General features: G+C 43.8%; 1 protein-coding gene across 1 annotated transcript in view; it reads right to left on the minus strand.

Moving 5' to 3' along the window:
- Nucleotides 1–27973, minus strand: part of kcnh5b (potassium voltage-gated channel, subfamily H (eag-related), member 5b) — an 84066-nt gene that overhangs the window by 24582 nt on the left and 31511 nt on the right. The window contains exons 7-10 of the mRNA XM_045207474.1: nt 23697–24126; nt 11582–11781; nt 11023–11275; nt 3610–3806 (exon numbers count right to left, since the gene is read on the minus strand). Of these exons, the coding sequence (XP_045063409.1) occupies nt 3610–3806; nt 11023–11275; nt 11582–11781; nt 23697–24126 (1080 nt within the window). The remainder of the gene's footprint in view (nt 1–3609; nt 3807–11022; nt 11276–11581; nt 11782–23696; nt 24127–27973) is intronic.

Consider the following 27973-nt stretch of genomic DNA (forward strand, 5'->3'; position numbering starts at 1 on the left):
CTCTGGAGCAGGTTTTCATCAAGGATCTCTCTGTACTTTGCTCCATTCATCTTTCCCTTGATCTTGACTAGTCTCCCAGTCTCTGCCACTGAAAAACATCCCCAAAGCATGATGCTGCCACCACCATGCTTCACAGTAGGGATGGTGCCAGGTTTCCTCCAGACGTGACGCTTGGCATTCAGGCCAAAGAGTTCAATCTTGGTTTCATCAGACTAGAGAATCTTGTTTCTCATGGTCTGAGAGTCTTTAGGTGCCTTTTGGCAAACTCCAAGCGGGCTGTCATGTCCCTTTTACTGAGGAGTTGCTTCTGTCTGGCCACTCTACCATAAAAGCCTGATTGGTGGAGTGTTGCAGAGATGGTTGTCCTTCTGGAAGGTTCTCCCATCTCCACAGAGGAACTCTGGAGCTCTGTCAGTGTCCCTGACCAAGGCCCTTCTCCCCCGATTGTTCAGTTTGGCCAGTTCTAGGAAGAGTCTTGGTGGTTCCAAACTTCTTCCATTTAAGAATAATGAAGGCCACTGTGTTCTTGGGAACCTTTAATGCTGCAGAAATGTTTTGGTACCGTTCCCCAGATCTGTGCCTCGACACATCCTGTCTCAGAGCTCTACAGACAATTCCTTCAACCTCATGGCTTGGTTTTTGCTCTGACATGCACTGTCAACTGTGGGACATTTTACATTTACATTTTTAGTCATTTAGCAGACGCTCTTATCCAGAGCGACTTACAGGAGCAATTAGGGTTAAGTGCCTTCCTTAAGGGCACATCGACAGATTTTTCACCTAGTCGGCTCGGGGATTAGAACCAGCAACCTTTCGGTTACTGGCACAACGCTCTTACCCACTAAGCTACCTGCCGGGACCTTATATAGACAGGTGTGTGCCTTTCCAAATCATGTCCAATCAATTGAATTTACCACAGGTGGACTCCAATCAAGTTGTAGAAACATCTCAAAGATGATCAATGGAAACAGGATGCACCTGAACTCAATTTTGAGTCTCATAGTAAACAGTCTGAATACTTATGTAAATAAGGAAATGAATAATTGCATTATTGTTTTCAAGTGAGTACAACATTCTAGCCTACTCTAGGCTGCAGTAAAAATGTCATTTGAATAATGGCGCAAAAGCCCTGTGATTTAAATGTTTAATTCGATTTGGATCAGTTGTGGGTCTACTCTCCACAGTTTATAAGGTCTAGAAAGGCACAGTAGCAGGCCAGTCTGGCTGTATTTTTACTTCTGATATTGAATGCGCTGTCTGTTGCAGATTATCATTCTCCCAAGTCGTCCTATAATAATGTGGCCACATATGTTCCCGGCAGACCCAGTTATTCAGGAAAGCTTAACACATGCTCTGTCTCCTCTCTAATCCGAGCGGTTATTCACCTAGAACCCTTCAATAGAGCCTAAATATTTACCATTTAACTTTTTTAATGTATTACCTTTTATATGTGGCATAAATACTACCAGTCACAATGTTTTAATCTGATTAGGCTACTTCAAAAGTCTCCTGTAGGCATGCGCACATTCATCCAAAATATAATTCCAGAATCCTCAAAATGGCTTGACATTAACCAGGTTTCCAGCCAACCTTTTTAATGCGAGTAAAGTAGCCTACATGTCTGATTTTTTAAAAATTCACCACATCATGGGAAAGCATGCAGTTCATTAGGCTACAGATGAAATAAGTTATGATGAACTTCACAGGGTGGTGAAAGTGCACAGTGATGCTCCTTTCAATAAATATCGAGGGTCTTATTCTGGTGACATGATGATCGATGCTTGGCTGCCATTTGATAAATAAAAATAATCTTGCACTTTTGCCCATAATTATCTCATCATGTAGTAGGCTATGTATCTGCAAGCTGTTGGCTAGAGCGCATGTGCCAATACCAGAGTGGGCACATTCGCTACACCTTTTCAACATTTTTAGTGACAAAACCATCAGTATGCCTAGAGTTGAAAAAGCAATGGAAACCCATTTTACTTGTATTTTTTTATCGGTACATGGGTATTTACCATCAAAAGGTATTTTTATGTGCACTATGTATTTACGCACAGACTTTTATCTGTAACAAGTCAATTTGATGGAAATACAACTCTGATGGGAAAATGCTCCAAGGTTTGGCCGATAAAAAAAATGAAAAGCCAATAAATGAAATTGTAGCAGGCCAAATTGCTCAGGAGAGGCCGTCTATCATAGCCTACACCCCGAATTCGGCTTCAGCACCATTCTCTTACGCCTTGCGCACAGGTACACCTTGCGCGCAGGTGTGCCTGCTGTTGAGGAGAGAGAGAACAGAGGAGCCTTGGCCTAGGCTGCTGTTGAGGAGAGAGAGAACAGAGGAGCCTTGGCCTAGGCTGCTGTTGAGGAGAGAGAGAACAGAGGAGCCTTGGCCTAGGCTGCTGTTGATTGTGAAGATGTAAAACAAAAGTTAGAGGAAAAAGAGTATGCCTATAGTGAAAAGTCTACAAGGGGAATTGAATATAAGTTTTAATATTGTAGTGGACTAAGATTAGAAGAATGCAGGATACTGTGCAACTCCCTATTCAGCTAGAATGCAATTTTGGAACTTAAAATGTATTTATAATAATTTGTTTTAACATTATTATTATTATTGTATATCATTGTTATTATTGTAAGCCTATTTATTAATCTAAACCAGTTCTTTAAATATGCTAAACCTGTTTTGTTTAATTCTGTTGAGACATTTTCATTGGCTAAATTAAATGTGATCTGTCTTTTTAACTGGGTAATCCGTATTTAGTTTAAGATAGGTTATAAGTAGGTCTGTTGTAAAATAAATAACATTAGCCTATTTCTGTCATTTGTTGGGTAAGGTAGGCACTTGCCTTTGTTGGTAATTGCTGCAATATAGCCTGTGAAGTTTTAAAGCAGTTCACAAGTGTTTTTTGTTTCATTCGGTTGAGCCATTTTCTTTGGCCTAATTGTTCCAACTGTAATGCTGTGTTTGCAGCAATATAATAGCCTGCTCGTATTTTCCCTATAAACAATGGCTTGACTTACTTTTGATATTAGCCTAATAAAGTTCAGAAATTTTTGTGAAGGTTTGGTGTGGCTATTATTAAGCTTTAGCTACTGCAAGCCTATGATATGAAGGCAGTGTGCACCTGCGCTCCGACAGTTGAACTTGATGTGAGGAAGACTACCAGAGTTACTCCTATAATCTAACAATATAATGCTTATCTTTATACAAAATATTCTGATCTACAAAAAAAACGAAAAGGAATTCAAATAAAAACAGTTTCAGTTAATGCTCAGCACTATTGATGGAAGAACTACAGTGCCTTGCAAAAGTATTCATCCCCCTTGGCGTTTTTCCTATTTTGTTGCATTACAACCTGTAATTTAAATGGATAAAAGTCTGTGCGTAAAAATACATAGTGCACATAAAAATACCTTTTGATGGTAAATACCCATGTACCGAATAAAAGCCACTGTAACTATCTGCAGTCAAGGAGAAATGCAAAAAAAACTCTGCAAAAGTTTTACATGAGAAAATAGGTTACAGAAGAGGGAGGAAAAAGAGTGACGTGTTTGTCAGTGTGTGTGTGTGTGCGTGTGCGTGCGTCACTGGGTAACTCATACCCGCTTGCGTAGGTTGCAGGTGAGGATGAGGTTGCGTGAGAAGGAGTTAGCGAAGGCTGTGTAGAACTCCAGAACCTTGAGCAGTGCCTCTCTCTTGATGACATGCAGGTCGCAGTACGTCAGCGCCCGCACGTTAGCACACGCGTGTGCAAGAGTGGTCTCTTTCCAGAACACATCTCCAAACACATCTCCTTTACCTGAGAGAGGGGAAAGATACATTTAGAGATTTGTGTGGGAGACAAAATAGTACAATATTTAGTATTTTCACAGTGAAATCACCAGTCACAGAAGTCATGGATATTTTGAGATCTGAGGTTTCAAGGTTTCCTTAGCGATGAGGTTACCTGGCTGAGCCCTTAGCAACCAAAGATACTCATTACTCAGAGCACAGTAAAATGTTACAAGCTGATTTACTCTACAGCCGGTAAAGACCAACAAAAAAGTATTCTTCTCATTTCAACCCATCTAAAATTATCATAAAATGTCAGTTGAATATCAAATCAATGTTCAATTGGTTCACATTCAAGGGATTGCACTAGTATCACCAAATGAAAACCAATGAAACTCAATCCAATCAGTCTACCCTTCAGCAGAGAGAACCCAAACATCAGAACCACAACACAGACAGGATGTGTGAATCTTATCTCTCCTGTACCATTTCCCTATTGGGTCTGAGGAACCATCCAACTAGAGTCCTGCGGTGCTGGATACATCTAGAATGAGCCCCCCTTAGAGACACAGCACGCCACCAATTATTGGAGCAGATATGGAGAAGGTCAGAGAGATCAGCATGGTGGCTCTAGAGGAGCTAGAGGTCAGGCTCAACCTGAGAGGAGGTGTCTTACTGTCTGTGGTTGAAGATCAATGCAGCGCTACTCTCACACTACAATCATCCTTTGTGGAGGTGGATGGGAGTGAATTCAGTGTTTCATGTTTGTCCTGTTTGTGTGATCAATTGTGGTAAGCTAGCAGATCTCTGTGACTAAGGCACAGTGCTGAGAAGGACTGATACGGTCTCATCTCCCTCAGCTTACTGCAGATCCAATCAGTTCACTGGGCCAGAACATATTGCTGTGTGAATACTTTCCCCCACTAAAATCCCCTTTCTCATAACGCAGCATGAATAATAGATTGCGAAATTAATCAAATCATCATTTCGCGAAACACAACAAAGCCAGAACAGAGGAGAAAATCATAAACTGATAAGGCTGACGGAATATTGTTTGATGGAAAGTTCCTGTAGCCCTGTGGCCAGTGTAATGGATTTAATAATGTGAAGGTGTGTGATTCTGCAGGTTGTCCAGGTATAGGCTTGTTACAGTGGGAGTGTTGCAGGCAGCTCCTCTCCTCTGCTACTGGGCTGCTAATGAAGAAGAGAGAAAAGACCCAGAGTTTAAAGTTAGCTTAGTGATAGCCAGGGGAAATCAGAGGGGTCTCTCTTTCTATCTCACTCGGCCTCTGTCTCTCTCTCACTCCCCCAGTCAGCTATGAGCCCTAGCTATTCCTCTTGCCTGTTTACATCTCTTACTTCCAGGGGGAGGGAGGCACAGAGTTGGCCAAGGCTAAAGGGAGGTGTTCCACTGTTTGCCCATGAGACATACAGCACAGTCAGCTGCCCCCCTGTCTCTAAGCAACCACCTGTTACCATAGTCTTGTCAGGTTTTGCAACCAGAGTCTACAGTATGACTAGAATCACATACCTACAGTAAAGTGGAATTGAGCAGGGTGAATGGCAACAGATCGGGCACCAAATGAGGCGTGACAGATCTTATTTTTTTACACATGTACACTGACTTGTCTCTAAGTAGTGCACATAACTTACCATCAACAATATTAAACATGATAGAACAAACGTACAGACTACCATTGCGCCTCCTTCCTCTCGTGCTGCGCCCAATCCCCCACTGCTCCCCCACCGTGAGTCTCCTGCAGTGTCGATCTGCTCTAAATCGAAGACCGTAAATGTGATCCCGGACCCACCCGTGGTGGCGAGACAGACGCCTCGCGTTGGCGTCCATTTGAGCTGCTGATTAATGTCCTCCATGTTGTTTGTGAGGCAAATCATCTGTAGCTAATACACTTTTTATGAAGCTCTAACTACAGCCCTACTCTAGCTCCTAATGAAGTCAAGGAAGTGGAAAAGCAATAAAAGACCCTCCGCAAACACCCGCCGGCACTACAGCCTGCTCTGCTGGTCTCCAACTCTGTCTTTATCTTTCTTTCTTTATATATCTTTATCTTTTTTTTTTTTGCTGTTTGAGTTTACAAGGCATTAGCCTAACCCCTGAAACAACATCATCCACAACAGTGATGCGCGGGTCATTAAATATTGTATGGCTGAAGTGCGGGTGGAAGAGACACAATACCATAAAAAAATCCATAAATGCATAATTATTGTGCAATTTATATAGTCTACATTGAGGTTTTTCTTTCATTATTTTAGGCTATCTGCTATTAGTGCATAAGCCTAAACTTGTGGGTTTACGCGTGCCAAATTGCCTACACAGCCAATCGCCAAATAATGCTTTTGGGAACTGGCAGAAAAAGTTAACAACAATCCACGGAAACAAAATGTACATTGTCGAAGTGTAATTCAATAAGACAAAAGCTGCAAAAGGAGAGTTAAAAATAAAGAGAAGGGAGGGCCAAAAAAGTAATGTTTGGAAAAGATATTGTGAAGTGGTAAAAGAGGATGATAGCAGTGCCGGCTTTGTTATGTGTGATGATTGTGAGGCACTATACAAATTCGACAGTCACAAGACGGGACTTCAAATAGGTCTATGGCACGTCAAGGAAACTGTAGCCTACTGTTTAGATGGGTTAAATGGAAACTGAAATCTGGACATTGACTAACCAAAATAACGTACTGTTTTTTTTGCCAAACTCCAAAGTCCTTTGATAATACTACTCACGTGCGAATCGACATCCCTGTGTTTTGAGAGAAATATCTGAGTTTTACAGGTGTTGCTCGCGGTTTGAGCAACAAAACAATAACTGATTCGATAAATTGAACGAAGTGCTGCGCATAGCCTATATATGAATGGCCTACATGTATCAACTTTCACAGTCAATGCTTTTGTTTATACGTTTTGTGCGATTGAATTGAACATCGCCAAATTCATCATTTCAAAAAAATTGCACCTGTTTAATGCAACCCTTGCTGTTAAGAGATCGCAAAGCAGCTTACAACTGAGCTAAACGTTTGGAACAACTTCACTTTCTCATTCATAGCCTAAAAACGCATTTCAAATGCAAGTTAAGCTCACATCTGAAGGCTCCCCCACATTTAGAATGTCTTCTACTGCGGATCGCTAAAATATCCTAATGATTATGATCACACTTCCTCAATTCAAATATTATGGGGACACTATACCAAAGATGGTTTGGTATGGTTTAGAAACTTGGGAACCAAGCTCGAGCTATCAGTGTAGCCTGTTATCGCCTGGACCTTTTGAAATATCTTCACACTTTGAAAAAAACATCCAGGCTTCCGTCATAACTGTCAATTTATATATATAAATAATTACAGGGGGCAGTTTGGAAAAAAACTTATCCCGTCCGAATCGTCCTCTGGAATAACTGACATTCTGGTGTATTAAATACATAACCAACGTTCTCTAGTATAACTACTATTAGTCCCGTGCGAATAGGGCTATAGCCTTAATAATAACTCCTGCAGAATTAAACATTTCTTGCAGTAAAATTATACACCAAATGTAGGTAAAATTTGGATTTGGGAACAGTGGAGAAATATGATTAATTTATTTCTGCATCTTGAGAGAATGCAATGCTCAGTTAGATACCATCTGTAGAGGTGCTGTCTTCATCATAAAAGCTGATAGTATTTCAACCACATAAAATATGCATCGAAGCCGAACTGAAATCGTATCAGAAACACGTCGGGTCGTTTTCACAGCTTTCTTTTTCCTTACAAACGGTCAAACTGATGTCATTTGGACATTTTGTACAAAAAATCTTTCCCGTTTGTTTTTGCTTTATTGTATTTTCTCCCCAGTACCTAAACATCTTTGCTCTGCGAAAGATGACAGAGAAAACTTTACCGATGTCAACTAGATTGAAGCATTCATTCTATCGATATATTACATTCTGTTGAGCAAGGGTTTATTTAGTATTCTAGGGAAACATATAATGACAAAAGAAAAGCTACATGTATCCAGTAGCGACCCGTCATATTGAGCACCACCTTGGGGTTGACTGTTTTGCATGTTATTTTGACATTAATACAGTGGCTTGCGAAAGTATTCACCCCCCTTGGCATTTTTCCTATTTTGTTGCCTTACAACCTGGAATTAAATTGTATTTTGGGGGTTTGTATCATTTGATTTACACAACATGCCTACCACTTTGAAGATGCAAAATACGTTTTATTGTGAAATAAATAAGACAAAAAAACGGAAAACTTGAGCATGCAAACTGCTCCAGCTCCTTCAAGTTGGATGGGTTCCGCTGGTGTACAGCAATCTTTAAGTCATACCACAGATTCTCAATTGGATTGAGGTCTGGGCTTTGACTAGGCCATTCCAATACATTTAAATGTTTCCCCTTAAACCACTCAAGTGTTGCTTTAGCAGTATGCTTAGGGTCATTGTCCTGCTGGAAGGTAAACCTCCGTCCCAGTCTCAGATCTCTGGAAGACTGAAACAGGTTTCCCTCAATAATTTCCCTGTATTTAGCAGCATCCATCATTCCTTCAATTCTGACCAGTTTCCCAGTCCCTGCTGATGAAAAACATCCCCACAGCATGATGCTGCCACCACCATGCTTCACTGTGGGGATGGTGTTCTCAGGGTGATGAGAAGTGCTGGGTTTGCGCCAGACATAGCGTTTTCCTTGATGGCCAAAAAGCTCAATTTTAGTCTAATCTGACCAGAGTACCTTCTTCCATATGTTTGGGGAGTCTCCCACATGCCTTTTGGCGAACACCAAACGGTGCAACGTGGCGTTGGTGGATGGAGCGAGACATGATGTCCCAGATGTGCTCAATTGGATTCAGGTCTGGGGAACGGGCGGGCCAGTCCATAGCATCAATGCCTTCCTCTTGCAGGAACTGCTGACACACTCCAGCCACATAAGGTCTAGCATTGTCTTGCATTAGGAGGAACCCAGCGCCAACCGCACCAGCATATGGTCTCACAAGGGGTCTGAGGATCTCATCTCGGTACCTAATGGCAGTCAGGCTACCTCTGGCAAGCACATGGAGGGCTGTGCGGCCCCCCAAAGAAATGCCACTCCACACCATGACTGACCCACCGCCAAACCGGTCATGCTGGAGGATGTTGCAGGCAGCAGAACGTTCTCCACGGTGTCTCCAGACTCTGTCACGTCTGTCACGTGCTCAGTGTGAACCTGCTTTCATCTGTGAATAGCACAGGGCGCCAGTGGCGAATTTGCCAATCTTGGTGTTCTCTGGCAAATGCCAAACGTCCTGCACAGTGTTGGGCTGTAAGCACAACCCCCACCTGTGGACGTCGGGCCCTCATACCACCCTCATGGAGTCTGTTTCTGACCGTTTGAACAGACACATGCACATTTGTGGCCTGCTGGAGGTCATTTTGCAGGGCTCTGGCAGTGCTCCTCCTGCTCCTCCTTGCACAAAGGCGGAGGTAGCAGTCCTGCTGCTGGGTTATTGCCCTCCTACGGCCTCCTCCACGTCTCCTGATGTACTGGCCTGTCTCCTGGTAGCGCCTCCATGCTCTGGACACTACGCTGACAGACACAGCAAACCTTCTTGCCACAGCTCGCATTGATGTGCCATCCTGGATGAGCTGCACTACCTGAGCCACTTGTGTGGGTTGTAGACTCCGTCTCATGCTACCACTAGAGTGAAAGCACCACCAGCATTCAAAAGTGACCAAAACATCAGCCAGGAAGCATAGGAACTGAGAAGTGGTCTGTGGTCACCACCTGCAAAACCAGTCCTTTATTGGGGGTGTCTTGCTAATTGCCTATAATTTCCACCTGTTGTCTATTCCATTTGCACAACAGCATGTTCAATTTATTGTCAATCAGTGTTGCTTCCTAAGTGGACAGTTTGATTTCACAGAAGTGTGATTGACTTGGAGTTACATTGTGTTGTTTAAGTGTTCCCTTTATTTTTTTGAGCAGTGTAGTTTGGTCCCCTTTCCCCTCTTAATTTCGCCTCCTGTTCTGACTTGGTGGTGCACATGTAGCCTATAGCCTGTTTTAGAGAAATGTAATCATCAAATATTGTAAGAGCTTTCATTGTCTGCTTATATGCCCCCTTTATTTATCCTACGGTTCTGACTTGGTGTACAGGGAGAATACTGTAAGAACGGCCCATGTTCTGAATTCTGTCGCTGTACATTTCAAAAGTGCTGAACAAATAGTTATATTGACTATGTCCGTCCTAGCTCGCGCATTAATGTCTTAATCGAAATTACGGATTGCCTCTTATCCGCTCGTCGTCCCCTTATGCCATAGTTTGTACATCTCAATTGACAGTAGAAACCACATTCGTTTAAGCAAGTCAGCCGTATTTCAGCTATGTTTTTTTTAAAGGCAGTAAATGAGGCTGAATTAACTGTTTCGCTGCCAGACAAGGCTCCGCTGATAGCCAGGTGTAGTAGTGGTAAAGTGTTGGGACTGCTGTTGGGACTGCTGTTGGGACTGCTGTTGGGACTCTGCTGTTGGGACTGCTGTTGGGACTGCTGTTGGGACTCTGCTGTTGGGACTCTGCTGTTGGGACTCTGCTGTTGGGACAGCTTTATATAGGCCCTAACAGTTTGTGGGCACTGTTTGTCACCGTTGTTTAGTGTTGTGTTGTGTAGTGGCATGCATCCCCCAATTTTTTTTGTAGTCTGCCCCATCAAGATCTACATGCTAAAATCGCCACTGCATGTATCTAATTATAGACAAGTTGACTAACAAATAGCCTACCAAAATGTGGGAAATTATAAGCTGAAACATATCTAAATCAGGCAAAACAAAATGCTGCACCCCCTGTCCTCTGGTGGTCCTCTGTAGCTCAGCTGGTAGAGCACAGCACTTGAAACGCCAAGGTAGTGGGTTCGATCCCCGGGACCACCCATACACAAAAAAAAAAAAATGTATGCACGCATGACTGTAAGTTGCTTTGGATAAAAGCGTCTGCTAAATGGCATATTATATTATTATAAAAAATCGTTCTGCAGTCTTTGACTGTAGCATACAGTGCATTTTCCATATTTGCGGGTTAAGGTTGGGTGCGGGCCTCAGATTTTCACTTTATCATATATAGTCGGGCGTTGCGGATGGGTTATTAGCAATTGCGGTCCGCTGCGGGTAAACAAACAGCTGACCCGCGCACCACTAATCCACAGACAAACTCAAGAACTCACCAGTAAGTTGGTGTGGAAACTGGAGAAAGATGCCATGATGCATTTTGCTGCTCACCTAGAATAGCGATGACCTCATCGTCCTGAATGACCTCCAGTGACCCTGACACCACAAAGCAGAGTGTGTCAACGCTCTCCCCAGCGTGGAAGATGAGGTCCCCGGGGGCACAGTGGATGGTCTGGAACTCCCCGGCTAGAGAGCGCAGGCAGCCGTCACTGGCCAGGCGGAACGCAGGGTGTTCATTGAACACCTTCCGATTCAGGTGGACACAGATGTCCGCCCGCATGTCCTTAGGACAGATAGACAGCACCTGGAGAGAGGACAGACAGACACCTGTCCATCAGGCTTTCAGGTTGTTTATATTACTTTGCATGGTATAGTATGGGTTTCACCATTGTACTGAGCCATTGCGGTATTGTGTATTCCCATTCATTAGAATCCAATGGGAGTTCTACAAGCTTTCTGCAGTTCTCATAACCATACTACTACTGTATCTGTGCTCTAACCCCAGCCATGGTGTTGTTAGAGCCCATCCCTCCTGTGCTCTAACCCCCAGGCAGCCCTGGTGTTGTTAGAGCCTTTCTCTCCTGGGTCCAAGCTCAGGGGCATGGCTCACCTTCTCAGTGTCGATGCCCTTGGACATGGACCATGTAGAGACGATGTAGTCCATCACCCTCTCACTCAGTCCATTGGGCACCTGGTAGAGCTTGAGGAAGTCCCTCACGTTGTTCAGCATCTCGTGGTAGCGGTTGGTGTTGGCGTACATCTGCTGGAAGATGGTGGTCACATTTCCAAAGATGGTGGCGTACAGGAGAGCTGGAGAAGAAAGGGAATTTATCTTCCAAATACAGTTGTCATAAGATGAAATGAGCTGAAGTGAGTGGTAATGACAGGTGACAGATTGTGTATATAATGGTGTTAATGTAGACCATAGAAGAGCGAAGAGGGAGAGTTCCAGAACCACTAGAGCTCCACAGAGCTGTTTACTGACAGCCTCTAACACCATGATTGTAAGCCAGCTCGCTGTTACCATAGAGACCTTACCCAAAAATAGTTCTGTCTTCTTCTCCCAGCCAATAAAAAGACAATCAAATACAAAAAATAACAACTTTAAAGACTTTACAATGGGGGAGGGATCCGCGCTGGCACATGATCCAGAGAAAAAGAGGCTGGCAGGCTGGCTGTTGAGAATGATTCAGCAGGCAGGAAGGGCACGTGTTCCTTCCTTCCCTGTGGAATTATTCATAACTACTCTGCTCTCAATGCAGACAGATTCAAACAGCTGCTCCTCACACCTGACATCAACGCACCTGTGAACGACTGCTGACAGTATTGTTTAGTCAACTGCAGCGGACAGCAGGGTGACAATACCAACTTGTACATTTCAGATTAAAAGTCTAGTTTCTAAATCTAAAATACCTCTGGAAATAAATCCAGGTATTTGGATATTTGTTAATGTAACTCAAAAACACAAACTGAAGATAGCATTGACATTCTACCTTATCTCTTCAAGTCAAAGGGCATGGCCTTAGCTCTGCGCTTGCCAGCCTGGCCTCAGAGCCAAACAAAACATACTTTACGTATTTCTGAGCACCTCTAAGACATATGATACCTACTAATGGTCTAGTTACTTTAGACAGAAACGAAAGTAGGGAGGTTGGTTGGGGAGGATGGGTGGGTGTAATCTGCGACAGTCTAGCAATCCAAAGGTTGCGTGTTCGAGTTGCGTCGGAGACAACTGGAGCATTTTAGCTAAGCCTTCCCCCTAATCCTTATTCTAACCCAATTCACCAACATGCTACATTGTCGTTTTAGTTCCCCTAACCAACCTTTCACGTAAATTCTCCTCATAATTCTCCTTTGTTGTTACAACGCAACAAGCAACCTGGACTCAGAGAAAGACTCCAAAACTATACGTCCTCCAAGAGGTATGATAACTTACGTCATCCAATTCGTATGCTATTGTACGACATGTTAAGACGTATGATACTATACGTCCTCTAATTCGTATGATATTGTACGACCACTATTCCATTCATAATGTAACCTAACATAACATAACATATCATACTAAATGGAGTGTCACAGATTTAGTTAACAGAATAATACGAATTACCTTGAGACTACGTTGCAGAGCCTGGTCTAAAACCACAACTCAGCACATTAATGTCCAATAAATGTCTATGACGCAATGGTCAAGCAGTCAATCACTGGCACTAACAGCCAATTTAAACTACTTTTCTTTCCAAAAGTACCACAACCGTGTAAATCTATTTTGACAAGGTGTAATTTTGTATCAGGCCTTCCCTTTCTAAGTAAACAGTCTTGCAGTGTCTCTAAATAAGAATTGACTAAACAACGTGCAGAGGCAGCAGGCATAAGTCATACTCTCACCCCCAAGAGGGAACTATCATTTCTATAATCATAATTCTCAATGAGTAAAGAATATTATTTTGCGTTGCCATTGTGGGGTTTATTTTTCATTAGGTCAACTTAATAGTCAATTTGATGCTATTTAGAGAAGATAATGGCTTTTGTAGAGCCCGGGGGGGGCTCTACAAAAGAAGTAGTGCACTTTTTCATAACAGTCCTTTATAACAGTCATACTGAACAATGACTGATATCATAAATGGTTATGTATATTTTTCTCTCACTGAAAATGGAATTTGAGAGGAATTTCCATTAGAACACACAGACACTGCCAATAAATACAATTTTATGAGCAAAGATAAATCGCCTCGTTCAATTCTTTAATTCCATTAATTCATCATGATTAAAATAATAACCAGACTGATGACCACAAGCGACCACCTTGCTGTATTTGTTGCATGAATGTTGCACTTTGTTGTGAGAAGAAGTTAACAGTGGCAGCACACCTGGGGGATTGAATTAAGCTGCGAAACAAATATAACCAGTCCTGTGGGTTTGCTGTTGAAGGTAACAAGGCCATAGGGAGTCTCCCGGTGACTCCCTCAGGGGCTTAAAGGAGAACCATAATGAAGTCATGGAGGACCACCTGGCCAGGTAAACACTGGGCCCACTCACCCTCATCACTCACACGGTGATCACACCAACAGGTATATACAGTGGGGGAAAAAAGTATTTAGTCAGCCACCAATTGTGCAAGTTCTCCCACTTAAAAAGATGAGAGAGGCCTGTAAGTTTCATCAAATGTACATGTCAACTATGACAGACAAATTGAGAGAAACAAATCCAGAAAATCACATTGTAGGATTTTTAATGAATTTATTTGCAAATTATGGTGGAAAATAAGTATTTGGTCACCTACAAACAAGCAAGATTTCTGGCTCTCACAGACCTGTAACTTCTTCTTTAAGAGGCTCCTCTGTCCTCCACTCGTTGCCTGTATTAATGGCACCTGTTTGAACTTGTTATCAGTATAAAAGACACCTGTCCACAACCTCAAACAGTCACACTCCAAACTCCACTATGGCCAAGACCAAAAAGCTGTCAAAGGACACCAGAAACAAAATTGTAGACCTGCACCAGGCTGGGAAGACTGAATCTGCAATAGGTAAGCAGCTTGGTTTGAAGAAATCAACTGTGGGAGCAATTATTAGGAAATGGAAGACATACAAGACGACTGATAATCTCCCTCGATCTGGGGCTCCACGCAAGATCTCACCCCGTGGGGTCAAAATGATCACAAGAACGGTGAGCAAAAATCACAGAACGACACGGGGGGACCTAGTGAATGACCTGCAGAGAGCTGGGACCAAAGTAACAAAGCCTACCATCAGTAACACACTACGCCGCCAGGGACTCAAATCCTGCAGTGCCAGACGTGTCCCCCTGCTTAAGCCAGTACATGTCCAGGCCCGTCTGAAGTTTGCTAGAGTGCAATTGGATGATCCAGAAGAGGATTGGGAGAATGTCATATGGTCAGATGAAACCAAAATATAACTTTTTGGTAAAAACTCAACTCTCTGTTTGGAGGACAAAGAATGCTGAGTTGCCCGGGCAATGAAAGAGTGGCTTCGTAAGAAGCATTTCAAGGTCCTGGAGTGGCCTAGCCAGTCTCCAGATCTCAACCCCATAGAAAATCTTTGGAGGGAGTTGAAAGTCCGTGTTGCCCAGCGACAGCCCCAAAACATCACTGCTCTAGAGGAGATCTGCATGGAGGAATGGGCCAAAATACCAGCAACAGTGTGTGAAAACCTTGTGAAGACTTACAGAAAACGTTTGACCTGTGTCATTGCCAACAAAGGGTATATAACAAAGTATTGAGAAACTTTTGTTATTGACCAAATACTTATTTTCCACAATAATTTGCAAATAAATTATTAATTTTTTTCCTCATTTTGTCTGTCATAGTTGGCGTGTACCTATAATGAAAATTACAGGCCTCTCTCATCTTTTTAAGTGGGAGAACTTGCACAATTGGTGGCTGACTAAATACTTTTTTTCCCCACTGTACTGTAATGAGGTGAAACTAGCAACGTAAGCTGAAGTAACACCCCAGTTATTTGATGGCTTTACTATACACAAGGCTACATACTGGTAGCATCAGATACTGTAACTACAGACATGGACATTAATTCAAGTTTCATTTAACTCTAGGTCGGGTTAGGTGTCTGAGGGACTGGGAGGGTTTTTGAAGGCTGTGTAAGCTGAGAAGGACATATTCTAAAGGCTCCTACTTCTAAAGGCATTATTCACCACTCGTTGAATAAAGGAACCCTTAAAGAAGAGCAGGTGAGCCGGTTCATCCTGTATCAGCGCTATGAATAAAGGTTCACGGCACGTGCAGCCAGACCCCAACTCACACTGTCTGCAATTATACTTAAGAGGTCCAATCCATCATGCCTGGCACCTGCTTCAGTTATCCCCCACTGCCAGTCAGACTGCAGACACTACACATTCAGCCCTGCATAAATCGCTGTGAGAAATTAAAGAATTCTAATAAAAAATTGATTGCCCATATTTCAAGACTTTTCACATGGGAAGATTGGTCGATGGAAAATAAGAATCACGAATGAATGAGTCAGGGAGATAGCCCACAGGGACAATTAGAACGGTGATAATTATGGAAATGGTGTCAGAATCAGTACAAAAGCAACCCTTGGGTAATTTGCATGGAGAGTGCAAATATGAAACTGGTATTCATGAGTTACTGATTAAGGATCACATAATACTGTAATGCAAAACTGGTGATTTTGATTAGTAGAGGTTCAACTATTTTACGAAACACTTGCATAACCCTTGCACACTCACACACTTGAGCTAGGTCCACCTGACCCGTTGTCATGCCAACATGTCAAATGAGGCAGGTCGTACTGACAGTGGAACCCCCTACTTAGCCCTGCGATGCAAGAGTAATAGCGGAAGTCCCCACAACCTCAGTCTACATGCTGTGCTCCAAAAGGAGGGAGAGCCTAAACTCTGACACAAACCTCAGCTAGAAATATTCCCAAACATTTAGTGAGAAAGTGCTAGGTCACAATGCCAGTGGGATTAAAGGGAAACAGCGAGATTTTGAAATGTAGGTCGTTTTTCTACTTACCCAGAGTCAAATTAACTAATTGATACCATATTTATGTCTCTGCGTGCAGTTTGGAGATCATTGAAATTAGCATATTTTTAGCTTAGCGCAATTGCTGGAAGTCTCCAGGTACAGTAGCCAGCTCCTCTCAAAAGCAGAGAAGTACACATTCTAACTCAGGGCTGGACAGAGTTTTTGGCTCGAGGGCCACGTCGGGATTTCGATATACATTACCAGTCAAAAGTTTGGACACACCTACTCATTCAAGGGTTTTTCTTTATTTTTACTATTTTCTACATTGTAGAATAATAGTAAAGACATCAAAACTATGAAATAACACATATGGAATCATGTAGTAACCAAAAAAGTGTTAAACAAATCCAAATATATTTTATTTTTGCACACTCTTGGCATTCTCTCTACCAGCTTCATGAGATAGTCACCTGGAATGCATTTCAATTAACAGGTGCGCCTTGTTAAAAGTTAATTTGTGGAATTTATTTCCTTCTTAATGGGTTTGAGCCAATCAGTTGTGTTGTGACAAAGTAGGGATGGTATACAGAAGATAGACATTTTAGGTAAAATACCAAGTCCATATTATGGCAAGAACAGCTCAAATAAGCAAAGGGAAACGACAGTCCATTATTACTTTAAGACATGAAGGTCAGTCAATCCCGAAAACTTCAAGAACTTTGAGAGTTTCTTAAAGTGCAGTCGCAAAAACCTTCAAGCGCTATGATGAAACTGGCTCTCATAAGGACCGCCACAGGAAAGGAAGACCCAGAGTTACCTCTGCTGCAGAGGATAAGTTCATTAGAGTTACCTGCACCTCAGATTGCAGCCCAAATAAATGCTTCACAGAGTTCAAGTAACAGACACATCTCAACATCAACTGTCCAGAGGCGACTGCGTGAATCAGCCCTTCATGGTCAAATTGCTGCAAAGAAACCACTACTAAAGGACACCGATAAGAAGAAGAGACCTGCTTGGGCCAAGAAACACGAGCAATGGATATTAGGCCGATGGAAATTTTGAGATTTTTGGTTCCAACCGTCGTGTCTTTGTGAGACGCAGAGTATGTGGACGGATGATCTCCGCATTTGTAGTTCCCACCATGAAGCATGGAGGAGGAGGTGTGATGGTGTGGGGGTGCTTTGCTGGTGACACTGTCAGTGATTTATTTAGAATTCAAGGCACACTTAACCAGCATGGCTACCACAGCATTATGCAGCAATACACCATCCCATCTGACAGAGCTTCAGAGGATATGCAGAGAAGAATACGAGAAACTCCCCAAATACAGGTGTATTGTAACGTCATACCCAAGAAGACTCAAGGCTGTAATCGCTGCCAAAGGTGCTTCAACAAAGTACTAAGTAAAGGGTCTGAATACTTACGTAAATGTGATATTTAAGTTTTTTGCAAAAAAATCTAAAAACCTGATTTTGCTTTGTCATTATGGGATATTGTGTGTAGATTGATGAGGGGGAAAAAACTATGTAATACATTTTAGAATAAGGTTGTAACGTAACAACATTTGGAAAAGGTGAAGGGGTCTGAATATAATGTATAATGTGGATCCTAATCAACTAAACTAAACAAACTCACCCAACCACACACAGAACCCCTACACACACTCTCACGCACACACGCATGCATGCACTCGTGCACACGCAGCCGAACATGCATGTGCACACACGCACGCGCGATACGGAAGCACCCACACACAGGATACAGACAGAGGCAGCACAGTCACCTCCAGAGTAAGGAAGCTGGTTTTGGGCTGAGACTCCCCTGATTTGGGCTACTTGATGTGGGATTAGCAGTGACCCTGATGAGTCAGTTTAGAGGACTCCTGGAGAGAGAGAGTGCAGAGAACGACACCCCTTTATGGATTAGACTAATCATCCTGCAGACAGAGCAGCCAGAGAAAGCAAAGCTCTCCAATTCCACTGCAGGATGGATCAGGGCAGGCAGGACAATACAGCTCCCTCCCTCTCTCTCTTTGTCATCACTTGTTCTTCAACCTACTGTGTATCTTTTTATGCTTCTGTGTCTGTTCCTTGAAATCTCTGTCCCTCTTCCCCCTCTCTAACCCTCTCTCTCTCCATTAATCAGGGCATCGGAGCTCAACAGCCTGAGGGGGAGAGACAATCCGAGCTGCTTCTCTGTCAAAGCCCTCAGACCTACTCCACCCACCCCCTATCCCTTCTTCTCAGGCCTGACTGGGGGCTGATCACTGGATAAGGGGTCCTCAAAAGGGGAGGGGGACTGGGGGTCAAAATAAATGCCAATCTGCTTGGTGAGCTCTATGGACATCATGGCACAGAAACAGTAGATATTGTAGCTTCCTCTTTGCAACTGATAGAATGAATCCTGATCCTTAAACAAAACCCCAATCATGTGTTATGGTTTTCAATACACTTATACATCCGCCAAAGCGATTCTGCTCAAATAAAACCTCTCTCTAGTTCACTGCTCTGCCTCTCTCATCTCCTCTCTCATTCCCTCACTCACTGGGGAGAAGAAGTCTCTACTGTTTTACAGACTTGGCCATCAAGCGTGGGCTCCTCAGGCAAAACCCGTCCGTTCCTCCATCCTTCCGCCCCAGCGCCCTTGCCATCAGCCTGCTGAAGAGCTGAGTTCATGTAATTCCCATAATTCCCAGTGACTGGGATACAGTCGACTGATAATCCATGTCTTTGATTTAATAACTCTCTTACCCAACGGGGGGCCAGTATGAAAAATGTATGCACTCACTAATTGTAAGTCGCTCTGGATAAGAGCGTCTGCTAAATGACTAAAATGTCAAATAATAAAACCTCAACCTCACAGAAACACAGACAGCATTGAGGTTGGAATGTGCTTTCATTTCTCTACTTTTATTACAGCTGATGCAGTCACAACTGTACTGTATTTGTGTGCTACTGTGTATCAGAGTGTAAGTGTGTTGCTGTGCTCGCATTGTATGTGTGCGCACGTGCATGCGTGCGTGTGTATGCATGTACCTGTGTGCATGAACCGACAAATGCATATAAGTGTGTGCATTTACAGTTGTACTGGCATGTATTCAAGACGATGTAGAGGCAATTATGTACATGTGAAGAGTTTCATTCCAAAACGCTATATATCCATTTTCAGAAATGTTGGTAAATGAGCTTTTATTGTTGAAAAAAATTATGAACGAGATTGGTGTATTTTTCACTATATAATCATGGCATTGGGTTGTATTTATTTATTTCAAATCTATCACTTGATGGTTTCATTTCAGAGAGACAAATAATCATGTTTTTTTGCAAAATGCTATATATCCGCCTCACTCTCAGAGAAATAAGTAGTACTGAGTGGTTTTATACAGTCACATAATTCAATACAGTAATATGAAATCTGTATGTAAAATATTTATATTTGACATTTTTGTAATTTAGCAGATGCTCTTATCCAGAGTGACTTACAGTATGTGCATTCATCTTAAGATAGCTAGGTGAGACAACCACATATCACAGTAAAATATACAGGATACAAACATTCCATTCTAGCTAAACAATGCATATATAGCGTTTTGCAAAATAACACATTTTCATACACATTTCAAATCTATTAATAAAAATTCTGAGAACACACTTAAGGATCTGACCTTTTTTTAAATTTTCGCCTAAAATGACATACCCAAATCTAACTGCCTGTAGCCCAGGACCTGTCACGCCCTGGCTCTGGGGACTCTTAATAGTTGAGCCAGGGTGTGGATTTTCTATGTTTAGTTTTCATTGGGGTTTTGTTCTAGATCGTTTAGTTTCTATGTTGGCCAGGGTGGTTCCCAATCAGAGACAGCTGTAGCCCGGTCCGGCCTGTTCCTGCCCCTCGCACCAAACCAGTGGTGCGCGTCGCCAGCCCGGTCCGGCCAGTTCCTGCTCCCCGCACCAAGCCAGTGGTGCGCGTCGTCAGCCCGGTCCGGCCCGTTCCTGCTCCCCGCACCAAGCCAGTGGTGCGCGTCGTCAGCCCGGTCCGGCCCGTTCCTGCTCCCCGCGCAAGCCAGTGGTGCGCGTCGCCAGCCTGGTCCGGCCGTTCCTGCTCCCCGCACCAAGCCAGTGGTGCGCGTCGTCAGCCCGGTCCGGCCCGTTCCTGCTCCCCGCACCAAGCCAGTGGTGCGCGTCGCCAGCCCAGTCCGGCCCGTTCCTGTCCCTCGCACCAAGCCTGTGGTGCGCGTCGCCAGCCCGGTCCGGCCCGTTCCTGTCCCTCGCACCAAGCCTGTGGTGCGCGTCGCCAGCCCGGGTCTGGCCTGTTCCTGCTCCCCGCACCAAGCCAGTGGTGCGCGTCGCCAGCCCGGTCCGGCCTGTTCCTGCTCCCCGCACCAAGCCAGTGGTGCGCGTCGTCAGCCCGGTCCGGCCCGTTCCTGCTCCCCGCACCAAGCCAGTGTTGCGCGTCGTCAGCCCGGTCCGGCCCGTTCCTGCTCCCCGCACCAAGCCAGTGGTGCGCGTCGTCAGTCCGGCACGGCCCGTGCCTGTTCCACCGGTGCCTGGTCCGGCACCGGTCAGCTGCTCCACGCCGGAGCCAGAGCAATCCGCTCCACCGGTGTTCAGTCCAGCTCCGGCCAGCGGGGCCAGACCAGACCAGGGGCGCAACGGGGGGGTAGAGAGAGAGTGGTGGTCACGCCCGGAGCCAAATCCGCCTCCGAGGCGGAATGCCCACCCGGTCCCTACCCTGTTGTGTTGGTGTGGAGCGGTCGCAGTCCGCGCCTTTGGGGGGGTACTGTCACGCCCTGGCTCTGGGGACTCTTAATTGTTGAGCCAGGGTGTGGATTTTCTATGTTTAGTTTTCATTGGGGTTTTGTTCTAGATCGTTTAGTTTCTATGTTGGCCAGGGGTGGTTCCCAATCAGAGACAGCTGTAGCTCGTTGTCTCTGATTGGGGACCATACTTAGGCAGCCTTTTGGCATGTTAGGGTGTGGGATCTTGTTCCGTAAGGTTTTGTGTATAACCTAGGACTTCACGTATCGTTTGGTTTATTGTTTTGGTTCGTGTGTGTACGCAATAAAGAATGTACGCTTATCACGCTGCGCCTTGGTCCGCTTCATCTGTCAGCGATCGTGACAGGACCTGAAGCAAGGATATGCATATTCTTGATACCATTTCAAAGGAAACACTTTGAAGTTTATGGAAATGTGAAATTAATGTAGGAGAATATAACACATTAGATCTGGTAAAAGATAATGCAAACAAAAAAAACATGTGTTTTCTTTTTTGCATCATCTTTGAAATGCAAGAAAAATGCCAGACAGTGACGTAAGATTCTAGATGTAATTTAGATGTTGTCCACCAGATGGCAGCAGTGGGTGTGCAAAGTTTCAGACTGATCCAGTGAAGAATTACATCACTACACAATATTTTGTATCAAGTCTGCCAGGAGTTTTCCCAAATGTGTCGAATTGGTTTTCAAGTACATAACTATAGAGAACATACAAAAATGCTATGGTAATACAACATTTAAGTTTGCACACTCCCAGGAATGTCATACATGATGGATCATTAGCTTCCCTACAGAAAAGACACTAACCTTCACACATCTAGATGGCCGGGCGGGGTGGGTGTGGAGCCAGAGGTCAAACTGTAGAACCTAGTTCCAACATTTGAATATAAAAATTGATTTTTCAAACAAAACTACATCACATTTTATCTCTGGGACCCTCAGGATGACAAATCAGAGCAAGATTACTGAATGTAAGTACATTATTTACCTTCAGAGGTGAAGGTACCAAACCAGTTGCCGTGATAAAAGTGTTTTGTTGTTGTGCACTATCCTCAAACAATAGCATGGTATTTTTTTAGCTGTAATAGCTACTGTAAATTGGACACTGCAGTTAGATTAACAAGAATTTAAGCTTTCTGCCCATATAAGACATGTCCCGGAAAGTTGGCTGTTGTTTACAACACCATTCTAGTCACATATCGCATATTAAGCAGCAACCGTCCCGTATAAGGGACACCGTTCCCATAGAGGTTGGTACCTATAAGCAATCATTTCTGATGAAAAAACAGAAATGTGAAAAATTGATGGATATAGCATTTTGGAAATAAACTTTGAATGTGCATATAGTATATGAGTAATGGCATAATGTATGCAATAGTGTAGGTAGGTGCTAACATGTGCATTGCATGTAATGTAAGTGTGTTCGTGTACATACATGCTAATACAATTTGTACCACCCACCCTCCTATCAGCTCCTGATAGCTAAGTGGATCATTAATCTAAAAGTCATTTCTGACAGCCAGAGAGAGAGGTGGTAGGGGGAGGAGGAGGAGGGGAGAATGGCCTTATCCAGAGTAATGGGGAAAGGTGTCAATTAATAAACCTGTGATCACTTCACTGAGCGAGCTCCTCTGACTGGGGCTGCTGAACCAATCTTATCTCTGTTCAGCTCCACTACTCAACACTCACATCGGTCCAAAACACAAACGACACAGTGTTGTCTGTTTTGTGTGCTAGGTGGCTGTGGCACAGTGGCACGCCATGCCAACACTATCAACTATGCCCAGACAACTCAGAGGGAACCACAGATCATTTTGCTCTGTTGTTTATTGGCTAGCCTCGCTCTGACAGTCTACAGAATCAGACTGACACAGTGTGAGCCCCTGACTATCACAGGACAGGACAGGACAGCCCAGAGGACTTGCAGAGTTAGCAGATAGAGGAGGCTCAAATACCATCAGATCTGTTTACAGCAGTGGAGCAAAGCATTCTCTACAGTATGTTTCTGTCGCTCTATCTGTGAGTAGCCTATCCTTATCTTTCTCTTTGTTGCTCAGATTGCCACTAAAGATTATGCTGACAGACGATGGGGAGTATTGTGTGTCATTAATCATCATCGTGTCACCATTGCTCGCTATCGTAATCATGGAGATCTATTCTCTCCATCATCACTCCGTACTATCAGCGATCTCCCTGGAACAGCTGCCCACCCAACTAACCACCCAAACAACCATCCAACCATCCATCCATCCATCCAACCAACCAACCAACCAACCAACCAACCAGCTAGCCATCCAATCAACCAACCAACCAAACAACCAGCTAGCCATCCAACCAACCATCCATCCAGCTAGCCATCCAACCAGCTACCCATCCAACCATCCAACCAACCAACCAGCTAGCCAACCATCCAACCATCCAACAACCCAACCAACCTACCAACACCATGGAGAAGGGAAAACAACCACGCCCAGTTACTTACAGCCCACCATCATCATGGCCACAGAGAAGATCTTCTCTCCATCCGTGGTGGGGGCGATGTTTCCGAACCCGATGGTGGTCAGGCTGGTCATGGTGAAGTAAAGAGACGTGATGTACAGAGAGTCTTTCCCGGGGCCACCCTCCCATTGGCCTGAGCCGCTGGCATTGTAGCAATATGGCGAGCCGAGGTTGATGGCTAACTGGTAGAGCCAGCTGTCCGTCTTGATGGCGTTGGTGACCTCATCAATGACCTCGTAGTCGCCAATGCTGTACCAGATGCAGGCCAGCCAGTGGGCCACCAGGCCAAACACACACACCAGTAGGACCAGTACAGCTGCTCCATACTCCAGATAGTGGTCCAGTTTACGGGCCACCCGGCCCAGACGCAGCAGGCGCACCACCTTCAGAGAGCTGAACAGACTGCTAATACCCTGGAGGAGACACAGAGAGGGAACAGGGGACATGGTAAAGGGTTAGTTAGGGTCAGGGTCATTGGGCAAAACTACATGGAATGTGCTGACATGTAGCACTAACCCCTCGGCCCTCAAATTAGCATGATGTAATCAACCCAACTGGTCCTGGGGTACAAAAACATGGATTCATTTCCATCTTGGTGAATGTCATCTGAATAAGGCTAAACAAAGTTCTATGAGTGGAGCTGAATAAGATAAAAGTAGGCATAATTGCAGCTTTCCCACTAGCCAGCCAAAACATATAAAACACAATACAATGCCTCATAAAACCAGAATGCAGCTGTAATTTAGGTTCCATATCTCACTTCACACAAATTCTGTTGTATCCGAATCTAACAGCTTGTCTTGTATTCAGTGTTTTATCTCTTCTGACATAAGTGACACGTTCTCCAAAGTGCCTTTGTACTGTCTCTGTAATAAACACAACTTTCCCCGAGAGAGGACACAAAAGTAATTGGCTGAAAAACAAGCAGACAACAAACAAAAGGATTTTGCTTATATGGTAAAACCTTTAGTAGCCCGGAGCATGTGTATTGTGCTACTGTATCCACTTTATTTGTGTACACATTGAGGAACGGGTGGTAGGCAGGGGAGTCTCCACAAGGCAACAACAAAACAACATCCAGAGATAGTGTAATGTTTACAAACATGAATCTCAATACACTGCTTTTATCAGGTGAAGTATTGCAGCAACATAAAAGTACATGAAAGGCGAAAACATTGTATTCACTCGGAGTCAGCAGAGGAGCTGTCCCGTCCCATCATCGCCTCCCCTCGGCCCCTCCCCTCTCCTCACTTCTCCCCTCCTCCCACAGCATCAAAGGCCTCCCCGGAGACCCCAGCTAAGCTCATATGTAAATGAGGAGCATATAACTATCCACATTAGAGAGGCTCACCGATAGGACATTCAGATGAAAAGATAACAGTCCCCTGTAGCTCAGTTGGTAGAGCATGGCGCTTGCAACGCCAGGGTTGTGGGTTCGTTTCCCACGGGGGGCCAGTAGGAAAATGTATGCACTCACTAACTGTAAGTCGCTCTGGATAAGAGCGTCTGCTAAATGACTAAAATGTAAATGTAAATAACAGCACGGGTCGTAAAAAGCAGCAACACATGATGATGAATGATTACTGCTGGTAAGCACCTGTTTACTACAGATCAGCCTTGTTAAGTCATGTGTTGGGAGCAGTCATGCATGAATGTTAGAAATGGAGGGTGGTGACCCCTGGGCCTAGGCTATGTATGCCCCTACTGTTTTATCTTTTGTTTTATATGTAATATAAGTGCCTTAATGTGTTTGGACCCCAGGAAGAGTAGCTGCTGCCTTGACAGCAGCTAATGGGGATCCCTAATAAATACAAATACAAAATAGGAGCAACATTAGACTAGACTGAGGAGGAGAAGAAGAGTTAATAGATTGAATACAACAATTATTTCTGGACAAAGTGTGCAGTTAATCAAATTGATAGCAAATTGCCACCATGATCTTGATCATTTGATTAAGATTCAAAGCTTTGTAGATGAAGAAATAAAGGAGTCCAGAGAGGTTTTCATCCTGAGGCATTGACTATTCAAGCCAATAAGGCAAGCTAATAGGGATGGGGTACCCTGTTTACCGGGTAACATGCTTCTTCTCCCTTGGGAGGGTTTAATGAATTTGTTTCCCCCTAGTTTCCCTACTCCAAGACAGTAGGCTGCATTATAATATTATACCTGAGCGCTAAATTAGCCTAATGCTAACCCAAACCCCCACAGTCAGACTTGTCGCTAGGCTAATGCTTACCCAAACCCCCACATCCCTAAGTGCTAGGCTAATGCTTACCCAAACCCCCACAGCCAGCCTTAGCGCTAAGCTAATGCTTACCCAAACCCCCACAGCCCTAAGCGCTGGGCTAATGCTTACCCAAACCCCCACAGCCAGCCTTAGTGCTAGGCCAGGGTTTCCCAAACATTTTGATATCTGAAAATTCTTGCAACCCCAAACGTGAAAGAAATTGTGGAATTAACAGCCAATGTTTACTTTTCTATTTTGGGCTATGGCAGTCAATTGAAAAACATTCTAACAGTATTTCTGATTGTCTTCTCAAATCACCATCACATACTTTTAATGTGGGTCTATGACAGTCAATTGCAAATTAGTCTGACATAATGTATCTTATCTCACCACCACTAATGCTTGATGCATGTCGCGTCAGAGATTCTCAAAGTTAAGGGGCCTGGTCAACAGTGTGCACCTCATCTCTGCTGTCACATCCAACCGGGATCGATATTTGGTTTTAATGCAGACGAGAGCACAGAATCCAGCTTCACAAATATACTGTATGAGCTGGCATTTTATTGTGCTTTAAAGACAACTGGGACCTCGGAAAAATACGAGGTCAAATAATGTCAAATAATGACATCAGTGATCTTCAGGTCGGAAAGTCGGAGCTCTAGAAAGAGGCCAGAGTTCCCGAGTTGGAATTCAAATCAAATCAAATGTATTGGTCACATACACGTGTTTAGCAGATGTTATTGAGGGTGTAGCGAAATACTTGTGCTTCTAGCTCCGACAGTGCAGTAATATCTAACAAGTAATATCTAACAATTTCACAACATATACCCAATACACACAAATCTAAATTAGGAATGAATTAAGAATATATACATATATACAGATGAAGTCGGAAGTTTACATACACCTTGGCCAAATACATTTAAACTCAGTTTTTCACAATTCCTGACATTTACTCCTAGTAAAAATTCCCAGTCTTAGGTCAGTTAGGATCACCACTTTATTTTAAGAATGTGAAATGTCAGAATAATAGTAGAGAGAATGATTTATTTCAGCTTTTATTTCTTTCATCACATTCCCAGTGGGATCAGAAGTTTGCATATACTCAATTAGCATTTGGTAGCATTGCCTTTAAATTGTTTAACTTGGCTCAAACATTTCGGGTAACCTTCCACAAGGTTCCCACAATAAGTTGGGTGAATTTTGGCCCATTCCTTCTGACAGAGCTGGTGTAACTGAGTCAGGTTTGTAGGCCTCCTTGCTCACACACGCTTTTTCAGTTCTGCCCACAAATTTTCTATAGGATTGAGGTCATGGCTTTGTGATGGCCATTCCAATACCTTGACTTTGTTGTCCTTAAGCCATTTTGCCACAACTTTGGAAGTATGCTTGGGGTTATTGTCCATTTGGAAGACCCATTTGCGACCAAGCTTTAACTTCCTGACTGATGTCTTGAGATGTTGCTTCAATATTTCCACATAGTTTTCCTTCCTCATGATGCCTTCTATTTTGTGAAGTGCACCAGTCTCTCCTGCAGCAAAGCACCCCCTCAGCATGATGCTGCCACCCCCGTGCTTCACGGTTGGGATGGTGTTCTTCGGCTTGCAAGCCTTCCCCTTTTTCCTCCAAACATAACGATGGTCGTTATGGCCAAACAATTCTATTTTTGTTTCATCAGACCAGAGGACATTTATCCAAAAAGTACGATCTTTGTCCCCATGTGCAGTTGCAAACCGTAGTCTGGCTTTTTTACGGCGGTTTTAAATAACGGAAAAGTGGTGCGTGCATATGTATTCACCCCCTTTGCTATGAAGCCCCTGAATAAGATCTGGTGCAACCAATTACCTTCAAAAGTCCACCTGTGTGCAATCTAAGTGTCACATGATATCAGTATATCTTCACCTGTTTTGAAAGGCCCCAGAGTCTGCAACACCACTAAGCAAGGGGCACCACCAAGCAAGCGGCACCATGAAGACCAAGGAGCTCTCCAAACAGGTCAGGGATAAAGTTGTGGAGAAGTACAGATCAGGGTT

Source organism: Coregonus clupeaformis, chromosome 25, assembly GCF_020615455.1.
Source record: "Coregonus clupeaformis isolate EN_2021a chromosome 25, ASM2061545v1, whole genome shotgun sequence".
NCBI classification, from domain to species: Eukaryota; Metazoa; Chordata; class Actinopteri; order Salmoniformes; family Salmonidae; genus Coregonus; species Coregonus clupeaformis.